We start from the raw sequence: 18,092 nt of genomic DNA on the forward strand, positions 1-18,092 counted from the left end.
CACAAAAAAAGAAACTGTTTCAATTGTCAAAGTTGAAAAGGTTCAACTATGAAATTTCGTACGCCCGACGTATATGGGTGTGGTGAAAAACGTAGATCGAGTACATCGAATTTTAAACATGGTAGAATGCTGGGACGATGAACTGTCAAACAAAATTGTTTTGACATTCATTGAATGAAAAATCATTTAAATTAAAAAAAAACGGGAATGGTAATAACCTCCTAATGACGTCGTATAAGAAAACATAAAAAAATCTACTTATATTTGAAAAAAATATTTAACATTATTTGACATGTCCATGTTCCCAAGTGTTGATGCATCTACCTGCATTCTTCTACTATGATTTTAACGCTGTAATATTTTTCGTACCATTCATTACGAAGCATTGACAAATCATTGCAATATTTAGTCATCGTTTGTGAGTGATTAGCAAAGAATGGTGTTATTACTTTACTGTGATTAGCAAAGAACCGTGTTATCGTTTTATCGTGATTGCTGAAACAATTCGACTTAGCAGACCCTAACTGGGACTTTCGGCTTTTGAATCAGAAAATAAGAAAACAGATGAACAGAAACGACGAAACTAAGACCTCCTCTCCCGTGTAATGGTTTAAAGAAAAATTAAGATTTAGCAAGTTGTGTACTAAGTAAAATAAGAAAAGCAAATATTTTACAAGTGGAAAAAGAAAATTATTTGCAACAAAATAGAAAATGTGATGTCAAATATTAAGCAGAAAAATTGTCGCCAGACAATTGGAAAGAAAATTGTAGAATACAAAAAATAGAAAAAAAGGAAGTGGCAAAACGACAAATTTATTAGAAAGCAGTGTAATATCCGTTTAAAATGTTTCTGTGTAAAAAGTGAAGTTTAATACTGAAAAACAAATGATAAATTAATGAAAAATTCTGGTCTGGAGTTGATGAATACATTTGCAAGTGTGAAAGACAAAAGACGACTCGCTCCAGCGCGATGTCGCTGCAGTCTTTTGGGCGTGTATTAATCTTGTAAAAGCAAAATGAAAAACACCATGCATTTAAGAAAAAATTCATAACAAATATGATTGGTGATTTTTTTTTGTAATTTGTCGTCCAACAAGAATTGAAAAAGCGTTCTTGTGCCTATTAAAATGATTGCAACTTCCTTTTTGTGGTCAAATTCTTGATTTGGTGTCTACTACACAAGAAGAAAGAAGTGCTGCGTACGACATAAACGAAAACCAAGAAAAAGTAAATAATCAACGACAACAGCAGTGCACAGCGGCGCGGCAATGACAGCAGCGACTCCAAATTCCAATCAGTGTAAATTAATACAAAAACAAAAATGATTTTATCGACAGCGGTCGGGTAGTGTTATTTTTCTTCAAGGCAAAAATAGAAAACATATTTAACAAAGTCTTGGAAAAACTATCGGAAGAAAATTTATCACAGCATACACTCCATTAATTCTGCCTACCTACAACAAACAGCTAACCACCCACCCACCACTATCAGGCAGTACGTTGTTCGTTCTCTCGCTCTCTGTCTGTGAATTACTCTCTCCGCGCGTAAAACGTACTGAGCAATTACTATACTACACACATTTACAAGTGAAGTGACAAAGCGCAGCGCCTTTTTGTGTACTCAATCATCCTTCGTGTAATCCTCTCCGTGTTTCGCCGTCGTCGCCGCGTGTGTCTATTGTTCTTGTTGCTGTTGTATATTGCGGAGTTGAAACGACGAGGAAACAGCAGATAGAAGAATTATACAGAATTTATTTCAACATCTCTTTTTCGTATCTTTGCTTTGGAACGTACCCCTGATCTGTAGTGCGGACGACGACAACGACAATGGGTGCTCAACAAGGCAAAGAACGTGGCTCACATTCTAGTGGCGGCCATGGCGGTACCGCCAGCTGTATTGGTGTATCTTCCAGTAGTAGTCCGGTTGGTTCTCATGGCCTGCCGGTGAACGCGTTAGGTGCTGGTTCCACATTGCGGGGCTCACGCATCAAATCGTCTGTACCACCAGCAGCTGTTGCTGGTGGTTTGCATCGTTCAGTGGGTGGCGGCGGTGGTGGTGTTTCAGCATCATCATCGTGTCATAATCCGAAGGATAATCGTTGTGCTCCAATCGGAATGAACATATTCACGGAACATAATGGTAAGTTTAGCAATTGAATTGGATTGATTCTACTTCTAATTGGAATCAGGGTATCCAATTGGTTAGTTGTTGTTTGTTTTGCGTTGTTTACAAGTGTGCCTACATCCTAAATAGCATTTAGCTACTTTTCCAAAAAGGAAGGAAAAATACAAATTTTTTGGTATTTTGGACATCACCCATAAATTTAAAGACATTTGAAAATATAAATTTTGCTTTTTCTCTTTCAAAAAAAAAAAAAAAAAAAAAAGAAATAGCTTCTGTGGACTGATGTGCTAATCTAAGTGAGAGATAAGGTACTAACATGTTTATATAAGCATGTAGCAAGTTTTTAAAATTGTTAAACATTTGGGGAAATTGTATCAAAATAAATAAATATATGATTTAATACGACCGGCGAGAGAAATGTCGAAGGTTTAAGCTCTGCTCAGGTTAACCGATAAACTCTGAAGATGGTCAATATTGAACCACTCCCTCTGGATTTCTTCGATTAAAGTATGAGATTAAAAATTAATTTTTAAATCACAATTTATGTCCAAATCAAGTCTGGCGAGAAAATCGACATATTGACAGGTTAACATTTTAAAAATTAATAGGTCTCAAAGTTGGAAAATTGCGATAATTTCATCAAAACTAGACCTCATGTCGATGAAATTTACCATTCCACTGCTTCTGCCTTCTCCCTCACAAAAATCAAAGATCTATACCTATTTTCATTCGTTATAGTATAGAAAACAAGTTAAAAATACACTTTATTTTATTTTTTTTAATTTTGCAAAATTTTTTGTGCTAATTTCGCGGTTTTTGTGTCACTCCACAATTGAAAAGCAAGTAACTGAATTTGACATTGGGTTTCGAGAAAACAATTCTGCTTGAGTCCATTTATATAAAAAATTGTTGCGTTTTTTTTTAAGTAGAAGCCAGTAAAATACAACTTGAGATAAAAAACTGTTACATTTCTTTTTAGAATTTATTGAATGAAAACGAAAAATGTCGGAGAAAATATCAAATTTTAGAATAAGTTAGGATTTGTTCGAATTGGTTACCTTTGGCACGAACGGCCAATGAAACCGTCACACGCTGCCCGAATGTGTCTCTGCGGTATTTTTGGCCCATTTCCGGCGAAGCGCTTGTTTGAGGTGATCGATACTTTGGTATTTTTATGTGCCAACCTTGCTTTCCAAAATACTCCAGACATAATAGTCCAACGGATTGGTATCCGGAGTTTATGGTGGCCATTGTGCACTGTAATTGATGGGAGGAACCTCATTTTGTAACCATTCTTGGGTGGTCCATGTCCTGTTGGAAATGTCCAAGGTCTGCAGCCAAAATATTTGCATGCCCAAATATTTAATACATATTTAATACACCCTCCAGAATATTTTCGCGATAATATTCGGCGTTTATTCTGATGGCCGTCGCTTGAGTTCTGGTGGCCAACCGAAGGTGCACATTTTCAGCTGACCTCTTTGGCAAGTAAACACGATCATTTTGTTTGTTTACAAACTGCTGGACAACGAATGTTTTCTCATCGGAGAAAACCAAATTCAGCAGTTCACCACTTTCGGCCAAGCGAAGCAAATCTTTAGCTCTTTTGAGTCTATTTTCTTTCTGTTGCGGTGTTCTTGCACTTTTTTGAATTTCAATGGCTTTATCCCGAGCTCATTTTTCAATATTTGCTCACGAGCAATTTTTCGGCCACTGCGACGCGGGTTTCCATCAAGTCGCTTCTTTACTTTTCGAACCATTTCTGCCTGATTTTGCTGCTGTTCCGTCCACTTCCTCGACGCCGGGCTACGCTACTAGTATCACGGCACAAAAGATTTATTCACATCTAAATGCTGGAGTGCTCTAACGATATCCACTTGTTAGTAGTTACTGTATCCAAACATGATTTATTTCGAGTTGGAATAGGACGAATCCTTTCGGTTGTTTTAGAGAAACAGGTCATGAGTTCTTATTTATGTACCTGTTTCATTTTGTTCTCAGTCTTTCAAACTGGCAACATATTATAGAAGGGATTATAAACTATTCAAAGACTGTTATGATTAACTGATTTATTACTATTCCAGGAGGAGTGGTTAGGACACAAAACTGCTCCACAAAAACGGCAAACTAGTTCGGTAAATTTCTAATGCTTTTTATATAGACTCTAGTTCTTTTTTTTATTACTACAAATTTCAATGGAATAGCCATTCTCATATTGTCAAATAAGCAAAAAAAACGGCCCATATAATGCCCAGAGTCATCCACGAAAATCTCAAATATGCAAGCAATAAAAATTAATTCCAATTCACTTTTGCTCTTTCTTACAAAACATACAAATCACAATCCATGGGAAAAGCTCATAACTATAACAACGGGTTTTATTTAGCTAATAATACTTAGCGCAAAAAACGAAACGAAACGTAGAAGGCATAGGGCAGCGACCGCACACATAAAAAAGATTAGCATTGGAAATGTTTAACAAGAGCATCCCACAAAGGAAGTTCTAGCTGCGAGGAGAACGTGCAAAACCAAAAATAAAAACGGCATCTAATGGAAACTACACAGCACACACAAACATTTTGTAAAATTCGCTTTATTTTACTTGTTCCAGTCCATGAGAGTAACTGTGACAACATTCGACAAGTAACTGAAATGCTTGTTTCTATTCATGTTTTTCTTCTTGCTTTTCGCGCCCCTCTGATTCCATTCTCAAGTCTTGTCACAGCAAGTATCAGAAGCAAAGAACTGCGAAATGGAAAATCAAAAAACAACAACGATAACAAATAAATCATAAAAATGCAAATTATGTATATATTTTTTGTGTGTTTAAAGCCGAAGGAAAGAAAGAAAAAAACTCACTCAGAAGCGTGATATAGAACAACAAACATGTAAGGCAAGACGGCTTTGGAGACATGCATGATGAAGGCAATGATGATGACAGACAGACGGAAACGAGAGATTGGGGCTTAGCTGGGGTGGCGATGATGAGAAAGTGAAAGAACAAAATAATTCAGATAAAATAAAGCAAACACAATATTGTAGGGTTCGACCGATGAAGCGAAGAATAAGAAGAAAACTCACAAAATGTTTGTGATGCGATCCGAACGCAGAGCAATGTCTGCCTAAAAATTTATATTGCGATAATTACAAAGTATTTTTATGGATATATAAAAAGCAGGCAAACAATTCGTTTAAGTTCCATGTATTTGATTTGAAAAAAACTTATGATTTGAATGTGCATGGGGGTGTTATTAAAGTTCATTTAAAGATTTTTATAAAATTTGCCAGAAATGCCACCAATTTTACAAAAATTGGGAAAATTCAAGTGGAGGAGTGAAGTTTTCACCAGTGTTTATGTGGTCCACATTTCATTTGATTAAGGAAACAACTGCAACTGCTATCCACTTAAATGAGAAATAATAAATGTGACTGGACGAGAGGTAGGCTAGAAAGGGTGTTTACCTAAACTTATCTAGAGAGGGTATTTGTCTATTTTTGGACATTTTGGTGATTTTTTTTTTCAGATATTATAACCGAAATAATTGTGATTTGACACTTTAGATTCTAGGTGAATAAGTTGTCTTCCTATCGATATAGGTCCACGATTTCAAGTATTTGGAAAGTTTTGGCCAAATTTTTTAAGCTATTCCACTATATTCCGCCTTATACAGTGACCATCAAATGAGTGTACCCGAAAGTGTTCGGTGTTGCTATGTACCTGTGGTGGAACATAGTATGTTGAGGGTAAGATAAAAAACTGCAACAAAGTCAAACTCCATACTTTTTACATATTTTTAAATTTTATTGAATGAAAGCAAGGAATGTCGGAATGTTGCTCTACGGTATTTTGGCCCATTCCAAGCGAAGCGCACGCATGAGATGATCGACGCGTTGGTATTTTTAGGAAGGAATGTTTTCACAAGTGAAGCAACTCTTTAGCTCGTTAAGTCCATTTTATTACTGTAAGTTCTTGCACTTTTTCAATGGCTTTACCCAGAGCTCATTTTTCAATGGAATATTGCGATATGATAAGCTCACGAGTCAGTTCTCGGCCTCTGCGACGCGGGCTTCGATCAAGTCACTTCTTTACTTTTCGAACCCTTTCTGCTGATGTTCCTGTTTTCTTCCGTCCACTGTATCACGGTTCCGTCCACTGTATCACGGTTTGATTAAAATTATAACTAATCATGAATTGATATAAGGATACAATGATTCCGAAATCAATTTTACACTCGTGGAAAAATGAGGAAATCTTCTGAAAAGATTCGATTTTTTAAGATCAGCACAAAATAGATTTTAACAAATTTGCAGTTTCGCATTTCGGAATGTATTCGTAACGACTTAACTACCATTATTCACATGTATGTGGGGTAGTCTGCTGTAATTTAGCGCATTTTAAATAAATTGCACTCAAGGTCCGGAAAAGGTGTCGCATGAGAACGCCAGAGACGAGCGGCCGTTGAAAGTAGACTTAGTCACGCATGTCATGAAATACTCTTCATAGGCAGTAGTCTGGCCAAATAAAAAAGCAAAAACAAACAGCAAACAATCATGACAACTGGAGCAATTACAGTAACAGTTCATCAATTGACGACGACACCCCAGCGAATTGCGGAGAATAGAATTGCGAAAAGTCATTCACATTCAAAACAAAATTGTAGGTCGACCGGCATCGAATGTAAAATAGACAAAAAAAAACTTAGAAGAGTATCAATTTTTTGTTTGTATTGGCGACATTGCACAAGGATGTTAAAACCATCTTAAACTGATGTTGCTGGTTAACCACACAGTGCCATGTTGTTAGTATAGAAACCCCTTTTAAAAGCGCATCATTCTTGATTTGTTTGTTGTATTTTTATCTGTGATTTATTACGTCCCCTTTCCCATTGGCGGGTAATATTACAATTGTCACATAACAATGTCCTCAATTGGGGGTAATAATGCTGACATATTCTGCTTGTGAAGAAGCTGTAAATCACTTTCATTTATGCCCATCCAAATCAATCACAATTTACAACACGGTATAAAAAACGTATAAAATTTGTGGTTAGTTTTTTGTTTTGGTAAGCGAACTGTGGCCTGTTAATAAATGATTTAAGGGTTAAGCATTAAAAGCGTGGCATTCACTTAAATTATGTACCTTGACCTTAACAATTCGAGGAAAAAATAGGAGGCATGAAAATAGAAATTTTAGAAAGACATTTGAAATTGTGCGGATTACATCAAATATATATTTTTATGCAGAGCTAAGGTTTGCCGTTGCAGATACAAAAGTTTCCCATCGATTTTTGGTGTGCAAAAGCGGGTTTCTCGAAAAAATATAAATAAATAAAAATGTCCTGTAGCTGTTGCAAATTTTTGAATGATTTTTCCCTTAAGACATTATTGTGATTTTACAATTAAAAAACTTCAATCCTCTGTGGTGGAGGTACGAAAGTAAGGGATCGATATGGACCATATTGAAAAGTATTGGCCTTTGCACCGAATTACTCCTACATTTTTTATCGTTTAGGACTCATGAAACACCAGTCAGCTTTCCGGTAAATTGTGCACTAATTTAGGTATGTCGAACCTAAAGTTTTTACATATACAGGGTGAGACAAAAAACTGCAACAAAGTCAAACGCCATATTTTTTACATTTTTTTTAATTTTATTGAATGAAAACAAAAAATGTCGGAAATAGCATCAAATTTTATTCGAATTGGTCACCTTTCGTACGAATTATGGCCTTCAAACGGCCAATGAAATCATCACACGCTGCCCCAATGTTGCTCTGCGTTATTTTGGCTCAGTCACGGGGAAGCGCTTGCTTGATGTGATCGACACTTTCGTATTTTTTAGTGCCAACATTATTTTCCAAAATACTCCAGACACAATAGTCCAACGAATTGGTATCCGGAGATTTTGGTGGCCATTTTGCGCTGGAAATGAAGCGAGGAACCTCATTTTGTAACCATTCTTGGGTGGCGCGTGCGGAGTGCGATGGTGCTGAGTCCTGTTGGAAAGTCCAATGTCTGCGGCCAAAATGTTTGCGTGGCCAAGGCTCCACCCTCCAGAATATTTTCCTGATACTATTCAGCGTTTTTATCTTGATGCTACGGTTGATTAAAACGAGCGGAGAGCGACCATCGGTTGTTATGGCGGCCAACACTATCACCATGGCCGGCGCTTGAGTTCTGGTGGCCAACCGAAGGTGCACATTTCAGCCAACCTCTTTGGCAAGTAAACACGATCATTTCGTTTGTTTACAAACTGCTGGAAAACGAATGTTTTCTCATCGGAGAAAACCAAATTCGGCAGTTCACCACTTTCGGCTAAGCGAAGCAACTCTTTAGCTCTTTTGAGTCTATTTTTTTTTCTATTGAGGTGTAAGTTCTTGCACTTTTTGGAATTTCAATGGCTTTTCCCCGAGCTCATTTTTCAATATTTGCCGAATGGAATGTTGCGATATGTTCAGCTCATGAGCCATTTTTGCTGTTTTCTTTCGTCCACTTTCTTGACGTTAATTAAAAGAAGACGCTCTATTTATAACTTCCAAAATTTTTTTCTGGATTGTGTGGCATTTTGACTTCTCCACCCCTATCCCCATATAAAAGATTTTCAATTTTTATTACTTTCCACATCTCCGAATATATTTTGAAGGCATTATAATACGATAAAAATACTTCTTGCGATCTCAACCTTTCCTCATGAACTTCATGTCAAATTTGCTAAACTTGCTTTGTATGTTAAAATATAGGTACTTGCAAAATTTATACCATTTTGCTTTAGATCGGGCCATTTATGAACATTATTATTTCTAAAAAATTTAAGCAGTAAAAAGTACGGGGATATCTGATTCTCAGATTAAGTGAATTCCAATGCAACATATTTCACGATTTTGTTTCAACAAAAAAGTGTATATTCGTTACTCTATGCATTTCCAAATGGCTTCCAGCTATTATTTCTCTTAGTACCATGTATATCCATTTCCCTTCAATTCCAATTGTGTATCCCTCGAGCAACAGGAAGATTTTAAATTCAAAGAATCAAAAATATTAAAGAGCAAATAAATTTAGAAAGCGTGAAATGTCTTCCGGTCATGATACGCACACATAGTACATATCAACAAAACAAAACAAGAAAAAAACCTGAGGGCAATTTTACTATACTATTTGTTTTCGAGTTAGCCCACGACGTATGACGATGTCTCTTTAGTTTTTTTTTTGCTTTCAACCCTTAATAATCAAGAAAAAATAAAAACTCCAACGTGATTGTGCCTCTTGGAGTGCGACAAAACACCACCACTTCTGTCACAGTGCCAATATAGGGGCTTCAATTTGCAAAAAAAAGCAACAAATCCATTGGGAGAATCAACGGAGCAATATATGATGGGCTTTCCCCCTTTGTACGCCCTTATGACAAAATGCCCCGCAACCAAACACATGTGAAGTGATGAAATATTTTAACTCAATTTCATTTAGTCGGTTGTCATTTGTTTCCATTTATTTGATTTTGTTCATCCTGTGGCATTGGCTTTGTGCATTCTTTGCACACAACAGCAGCAGCAGCAGCAATGGAAAACGACTTCACCCCAAAACCAATCAATCCAACCACCCAGAGCAAACAATCTTCGTAGAAATGCAGGAATCTGCCACCTTTTTTCAGGTTGTATACCCCGTACATGTTCATAATGTGTGTGCGTGTTTGGTTAGCGCCGCACGCACTGAGACAACCGCTGTTTGTATTGGCAATATCCAAAATAGCAACAACAAGTAGTTATATTCTTTCACCCAGCCTTTGTGTAATTATGCCGGCCCCTTTGTCTTTTTCGTTAGTGTCCTTTCCCGTTTTGCCATTTTTTGGGTGGATTTAATGAATTTCCATTCGACCACCCCCCAGTCCGTTATAAAATGGCTTTTCGTTGCTCGTTGATAAAAAAATCCTTAGGGGGAATCTAAATCAAACACGAAAGGTCGATAATATCTTGAATGTTACGAAGAGTAAATATCTATGTATGTACATTTTGTTTGTCTTGCCTTTCTAAGTGGAAAGTAAATGTTACTTGATATACGAGCTAATTTGATTTCATTTTTAATTGGATTAGAGGTATGCAGTTCTGGTGAGACAAGTTTAAAGTCGGTTTTGTAGGAACTATATCCAATCCATCAAGATCTTTTGTCTAATATCGTTATTTTATTTTTATACTCTCCACCGCAGGGTATATTAAATTTGTCAATGCACTTATTCGTTAACTCCTCGAAATAGGCATTTAAGACAATACAAATTGTATATATTCTTGATCTTGAAATAACATCACCGAAATTTCACTTAAATATTTTTAACTGCGTGTCGTTAAATTTTTAGGTCCAAATTTGCTCCAAATTGGCAATTTGGGTTTCGTATGTAGGAAACATCCTTGCGGAGAACTGTACAAATATGTAAAATTTTTGGTATAAATCCCATATAAATGTACACCTAGACATTCGGTATTTTGATGATTTATGTAACAGGCCCACATCTTATTCTGTATTCGTCATATTTTGGTCAGATTTTTTTCCGATTTAGTCTGTTGAAACCAATATTTGGTATTTTGATCAATACATTTTTTCAACGAAATTTTTTGAAATTTGACAAGTTAATTCCTAATGGTGAAAGATATTAAAAGTTCGGACAGGGTGAGATAAAAAATTGAAACAAAGTCAAACACCATAATTTTTAATTTTTTTTTTAAATATTATTGAATGAAAGCAAAAAAAGTCGGAAATAGCATCAAATTTTAGAATAAGTTTCGATTTGTTCGAATTGGTCAACTTTGGCACGAATTATGGCCTTCAAACGGTCAATGAACCCGTCACACCCTGCCCGAATGTTGCTCTGCGGTATTTTGGCCCATCCCCGGCGAAGCCCTTGCTTGAGGTGATCGACACTTTGGTATTTTTAGTGCCAACCTTGCTTTCAAAAATACTCCAAATACAATAGTCCAACGGATTGGTATCCGGAGATTTTGGTGGCCATTGTGCGCTGGAAATGAAGCGAGGAATCTCATGGTACTAAGTCCTGTTGGAATGTCCAAGATCGGCCAAAATGTTTGCGTGGCCAAGGCTTCAATATACCCTCCAGAATATTTTCGCGATAATATTCGGTCGATTAATACGAGCGGAGAGCGACCATAAGCTGGCCGGGGCTTGAGTTCTGGTGGCCAACCTGGGCTGCACATTTTCATTTGACCTCTTTGGCAAGTAAACACGATAATTTTGCTGGACGAATGTTTTCTCCTCGGAGAAAACCAAATTCGGCAGTTCACCTCTTTCGGCCAAGCGAGCAACTCTTTAGCTCTTTTGAGTCTATTTTCTTTTTGTTGTGGTGTAAGTTCTGGCAATGTTTGGAATTTCAATGGCTTTACTCCGAGCTCATTTTTCAATATTTGCCGAAGGGAATATTGCGATATGTTCAGCTCACGAGCCATTTTTCGGCCACTGCGACGCGGGTTTCGATCAAGTCGCTTCTTTACTTTTCGAACCAATTCTGCTGATGTTGCTGTTTTCTTCCGTCCACTTCCTTGGCGTGGGGCTACGCTACCAGTATTACGGTAACAAGCGATGGTACGAGACACAAAAGATTTATTCATACATATCTTCATACGATTTGCCTTTTATTCTGCACCAAACATACAATATTAGCTCATATGGGATGGAATTTGGCACTTACGCCCAAATTCATCCTAAAAACAAGTTTGTTAAATTTGGTAAATATCGGTTCAGGTATAGCTATAGCTCACATACATATTGTTCATCCGATTTGTTATATATTTTTCATTTGTTATATGAAGCTCGACTAAATATGCAAAGGGGTGTAGGGTATCATATAGTAGGCTCCAACCGACTTTTGAACTTTCCTTACTGGTTTTTCATAGCAGGAGAGTTACGATAAAGTTCATTTTGTCATATAGCTGTTTTTACTGACTTCAAAACAAAACACTTCTTTCCGCATAATCTATGTTTTTTTTCTAATACGCGGAACATTTGCTCCATTTCCTCTTGGTAACATTTCAGCAAAGAAGAAAACATGTTTGATGTCGTTAAGTCTGGCTTCCTTCGCTTTGCATTATTATTTCTCCACTTTTCTCTACTTAAGTAATTTTCTGTCGTCGATTGTGTCGTTGCCGGTGCCATCACCACAAACTCACTCCCATAGGTTCTATTATCCAAAGAGAGTTGTGAGTTTTTCCGTGCCTTGTTGTCGCCATTGTTGCTGTTGTTGTCGTTTTTTTTTTGTTTCGTAAACTAACAATCATCTAGCGTTGTATCCGTCCGTATTTGCATAGTAGCGTAAATTATGAAGAGTCAATGAAATTGCTGGCTCCAACTTCACCAGTCTAACGTAACTTATATTTATTATTAGCAAAACATATGCTGGCGGAATGGCAGCACGTCACAGTGTGGCATAAAAGTGGTGAAACATTTAGTTATACAGCAATAATGGAGAAGAGATTTTAGAAAGTACCTCTAAGCTGGCAGGTTGTGGCAAATTATTGGTCCAAAAAAGTGAACATTTTATACAGTTAAAGATCTGGTAAGAACTTTAAAACCCAATATTGTTTTGTGTCTGCTTAAAACTATTTCTTATGGCACTACACGTGGTTACATTTGTAAAATCTAGATTTTCCATGTTTTTGAATTTTGCGTCATAGATATTGAAAATATCAGTTGTGGTGCATTCTGCATACTTTTGCCCCCTACTGTTGCCCATACAATTGATTTGCATGATATGTCCCTATCAAGCTCTGGTGTGTAATAAGTGATTCTTTTCCAGGTCTTTTCTTCTTTGTCTGGAGCTCTGCAGTTTTTTTTTTTGTCTATGGAGTTGCTGATGACGGTGCCACACTTGAGGTTATTTTGACAGGGTTTCAATGTTTATGTGACACATCTCTTTTTTCATGCCTCTGCATGCGTGTCGTTGCAAATATTATCTACACATATTAGTCTGCACATTATGTGCGAAGAAATTGCTTCTGGTTTCTGCGATTGTTGCTAGAAGAGGCCTTTGTACCGCAAAACACAGAGAAAAGGCTGCCGCTCTTCTATTATGCAGGCTACTACTTTAACATTTAATTTATACGTCAATTTACATTTCTAAAATATTGTGTTTTCAAATCTGTGGACCTGATATGAAATATTTTGCAAATGAACAAACTATAGACTTTGCAAAGTGAAATGCAGGGTGAGAAAAAAAATGAAACAAAGTCTAACGCCATAATTTTAAATTATTTTTAATTTTTTGAATGAAAGCAAAAATATCGGAAATAACATCGAATTTTAGAATAAGTTTAGATGTGTTCGAATTGGTCGCCATTGGCACGAATTATGCCCTTCAAACGGCCTATGAAATCGTCACACGCTGCACGAATGTTGCTCTGCGGTACTTTGGCCCATTCCCGGCGGATCGCTTGCTTGAGGTGATCGAAACTTTGGTATTTTTTAGTGCCAACCTTGCTTTCCAAAATACTCCCGACACAATAGTGTAACGGATTGGTATCCGGAGATTTTGGTGGCCAATGTGCGCAGGAAATAAAGCGAGGAACCTCATTTTGTAACCATTCTTGGGTGGCGCATGCTGAGTGCGATGGTGCTGTGTCCTGTTGGAATGTCCAAGGTCTGCGACCAAAATGTTTGCGTGCCCAAGGCTTTAATACACCCTCCAGAATATTTTCGCGATAATATTCGGCGTTTATTCCGATGCCACGGTCGATTAATACGGACGGAGAGCGAACATCGGCTGTTATGGCAGCCCACACCGTCACTATTGCCGCCGGTTGGATTCTGGTGGCCAACCGAAGGTGCACATTTTCAGCTGACCTCTTTGGCAAGTAAACGCGATCATTTTGCTTGTTTACAAACTGCAGGACAACGAATGTTTTCTCATCGGAGAAAACCAAATTCGGCAGTTCACCACTTTCGGCCAAACAAAGGAACTCTTTAGCTCTTTTGAGTCTATTTTCTTTCTGATGCGGTGTAAGTCTTTGCATTTTTTGAGATTTCAATGGCTTTACCCCGAGCTCATTTTTCAATATTTGCCGAATGAAATATTACGATATGTTCAGATCACGAGCCATTTTTCGGCCACTGTGACGCGGTCTGTGTTTCGATCAAGTCGCTTCTTTACTTTTCGAATCATTTCAGCTGACGTTGCTGTTTTCTTCCGCCCACTTTCTTGACGTCGGGCTACGCTACCAGTATCACGGTAACGAGCGATGGTACGAGACACAAAAGATTTATTCACATTTAAATGCTGGAGTGCTCTAACACTAGCCACTTGTGGTTTTCCAGCCAAAAATAAAGAAATGACACTATCACGCTTGAATTCCATCACGTATAACATTTTTTTTTTTGGAAAATTTACATTAAAATGCTTTTGTACGCTTGTAAACAATATAATGAGCTGTCAGTGGAATAATTTTAACAGCTGTCGGTCGAGTGGCATTGAAATGACAGCAGTCTGAAGTTGGTTGCAGTTTTTTCATCTCAGCCTGTATATTTACAAATTTTTGCATAAAGTTCCAACAAGATTTCTGGTAAGAAATATTGCAAAAATATTTGCAACCTTGTCAAGTACTACTTCAACTCAAGCTAATGGGATTGTCAGTAAATCTTTTAATTTGATTAATTAATTATGCTTTTTATAGGGATTACTTGCAATCCTTTGTTAAATAACCTATCTCAAAAGCAATTGTAAATATACTTAGTTCGTACAACAACATGTGGATTATACACACTCGTATTTGATTGTGTAACATTTAATTTTTACAACAATCTAATGTTTGTTGTGCTTACCAAAATATCAACTTTTAAGTGTGTTTACATTTTGCCGAATCGCAAATGCACTCTGCAAAGGGGCGTCGTCGTAGTGTGCAGTTGGTTATTTTTGGTATCAGTTTCTCCCTCAACCAAATCTGTAATGGGATGGCTGACTGATTGTCTGTCTGTCTGTCTGCCACTTTATTATTATGTTTACGTTGTAGTTTATCAACATTTGTATGGGATTTTTAGTGTGACGATGGTTGAAAAAGGAAGCAAATTTTGCAAATTCCCGCAACTCATAATAGTTTACTCAATTTTAGATAAGAGTGATGGCATTTCTTTTATGGATTTTTTTAAGTGTTACGGAAAAGTGAAAATTTATTATGAAAAGGATTTCCCAAGCCTTGGGATTATGAAATTATAGTTATATGATATTCAAATTTTAGAACTGTATATTTGAAAATATTCACAATGTCTTTTTTTCAATTAGGTATTGGTTAAAATTTAAAGTCAGCAGCTTCAAATAAATTATATATCTGATGAGTGGAACTTGGAGGAAAAGCATTTGTGATCCGAATGCGGCATTATATTCAAATCGATATATGTGGAATAGATTAACTAGAAACTGAAAATAGCTACAAATGTGGAAGAATTCCCTTCCAGTATTTATTTTTGGAGCTCGAGAAAATGAGCTGTTATTCTTGGATAAGATATCGGTTGAAGACAAATTAATGATTCAAAATTTCATAGTATCTTTATATTTAAAACAGACCTCCGAAAAACTTACTCGAAAGAGAGAAAATCGCTTGAAGTCTATCTAGCGATGCCCGTCCGTCTGTCTGGCTGGCGCGCACGATTACTCTCGAAGGGAGTATCCGATTTAGTCCAAACTTGGTACATCGTAATATTATTATCAAACTTAGATTTCGACCACAAAGGGTCGAAATTTTCAAAGAAAATATTTTACTGCACATAGAGTGAAAGGATAATCCGATTTTACTCAAATTTTGCAAATGCAAATATTTGCTTCAGTTTTAGATCAGGTGCGAAAATGGACAATATTGGTCCACTCCATCAAGTATCTCCCGCACAAAGAGCCACAATTTTAAATAATTATAGCTCTTATAGAAAGTGATGTAAGAGTCTTCCAATTAAACACATCACAATTATTGTATTAACTAAAGATGTGGATATGGTATATATCAACCCATTTCTTCTGGTACCTCCCCCACAAAGGGTCAAAATTTTGAATATCCATGAAACTCATAAAACGCGAAATTAACATCCGATTCCATTCAGATCTGGGTTATCTCAATATTTCTATCAACAAGAGATCTGTTATAATGATGGTAGAGATCGAACCATTCCTTCTGGTACCTCCCTTACAAAGAGTCAAAGTTTCAAATAACCAAAACGATCATAAAATCCAAAATAAGCATCTTCATATTTCACACATCCCCTTATCTCTACTAACACAAGATCTGCTGTGAAGAAGGGATATATCGGGGCACTCCTTCTGGTAACTCCCCTATGGTCAAAGTTTTGAAAAAGAAAACGCTCATAAAAGGCGAAATAAGCGTCCAACTCTCTTAAAATTTCACACATCCAGAGTGACTCGCAAGCGTTCTCATACAAAACAAGCAAAAGTAAACTCCTTATAAAATGCTCACTGTTCGAGCAATCCTGCTCGCGAGAAAGTGAAATGAGCAAATCTTTCACGAAATTATTTTTCTAATCTAATTTGTTTTGAAGTATCAAAATTGTTCAGCAAAAAAGATCATTACCATATCAAGGGTTTGCTAAGTTCATTTTGCTACAAGTTACTATTAACCCATTATTTTAACAGGGTCATGTCATAGGATGTAAGTACTTATCAAACTGCCACCAAGAGCCACAAAAAGCGTCTAAAATGTCACCACAACTCTTTTTTTTGGCTGATGGTGTTGTTGATTTGCCTATCTTCAGATTGGTAGTCGGAGACATTATTAAGTCAATCACTGCAACATTGTTTCTCAAAAAATATATGATTTGAGAAAATCTTCGTATTTTCTTAGTTTAGTATTTGTTTGTTGGCGCAGATATCCGTACCAACAATCTTATGTTTGGGGGTCGAACTTGCTGCCTCTGTGCCGGGGATACTCATTATTTGGTAAGAAAAAAATTTAATATAATATTGGATGGATAAACTAATTACTTTTAAGCTTACTGGTAATGCAGAGGGTATACCGTTGTCATTATTGGTAATGCTAAATGTGACAAATGTGCTTACCAATTTTTGCTAGGTAGATTTTGTGATACCAACGAAAACTTCAATGAAATGTGTATGTTTTAGTTATATTATCTAATATTATAGCTTAATTTTCATCACATATTTCACCCCAATCTGTCGACTCTTTCATTATTTGTCGCATTATTATCATCCCCCCTATGTAAACATTGTGTGAAATGGTTTCCTCAATTGCCACTTGCATGCATCCATTTTGGCACTGCTCATTACAACATTCCATACTTTAAAGTAATTAGATACTTGATGCGTACATTTACACATCAATGCATAAATATTAAAATACAAATTTCTTAGAGATTATCGCAGACATGTTACAACGACTGGATGATGATGAACATATGCATACAAATGTATATGTACGTATTTGCTTATAATGTCTTATATTTTGTTTGGTTTCATTGCGAGCGTTTATCTTCTGCATGAGTGAGCGTTAGCAATTCGCTAAAGTTTCTGTCAATATTTTATTATAGTTAATGGAAAACATATTTTTTTGGCAATACACATGAAAATAGTTTTAATCTAAAATGTTTCGTAAACTATTCTGAAGCAAAAGATGATGTAAAGTTTAGAATCACATGTGATAAAAAAAGAATACATTTTTAATATTGCAAATCCAGATTGCATCTTCGCTTTCTTTGGCAAACAAGAAATGCATGCAATACATAAAAGGTGCAAGTATTGCTATAACCTATTTCATCGGGTTTCATGGATTCTGAAACCTTTTTCTTTTTAAAATTGTATGAAAGTTGTACACATTGCTTTTGAGCATATTTATTCTTGTTTCAAATGTGGACAATTTCAAGATATCAAACCGATTGTAAAACTAATTCATTAATCGCCATGTCATGTCTGCACTCAGTGGTTTTCGGTAGCCGATGCATGAAAATTTGTCAATCATAAA

The 18,092-nt window shown here is 36.4% G+C and overlaps 1 protein-coding gene across 7 annotated transcripts in view; it reads left to right on the forward strand.

Annotated features, from left to right (window-relative positions):
• Positions 1-515: 515 nt before the first annotated feature.
• LOC101893083 (tyrosine-protein kinase Abl) overlaps positions 516-18,092 on the forward strand; it is a 74,618-nt gene continuing 57,041 nt past the window's right edge. For 4 of the 7 annotated variants that reach the window (XM_020037316.2, XM_011294890.3, XM_020037317.2 and 1 more), the window contains exon 1: positions 519-2,139. In XM_020037316.2, the coding sequence (XP_019892875.2) occupies positions 1,827-2,139 (313 nt within the window). In that variant the 5' untranslated portion in view covers positions 519-1,826. Of the gene's footprint in view, positions 2,140-18,092 lie in introns of all 7 variants that reach the window. The other 3 variants (XM_005185095.4, XM_005185096.4, XM_059119725.1) reach the window with 2 other exon arrangements.

The sequence above is a fragment of the Musca domestica genome, unplaced genomic scaffold, assembly GCF_030504385.1.
Source record: "Musca domestica strain aabys unplaced genomic scaffold, Musca_domestica.polishedcontigs.V.1.1 15, whole genome shotgun sequence".
Classification (NCBI taxonomy): domain Eukaryota; kingdom Metazoa; phylum Arthropoda; class Insecta; order Diptera; family Muscidae; genus Musca; species Musca domestica.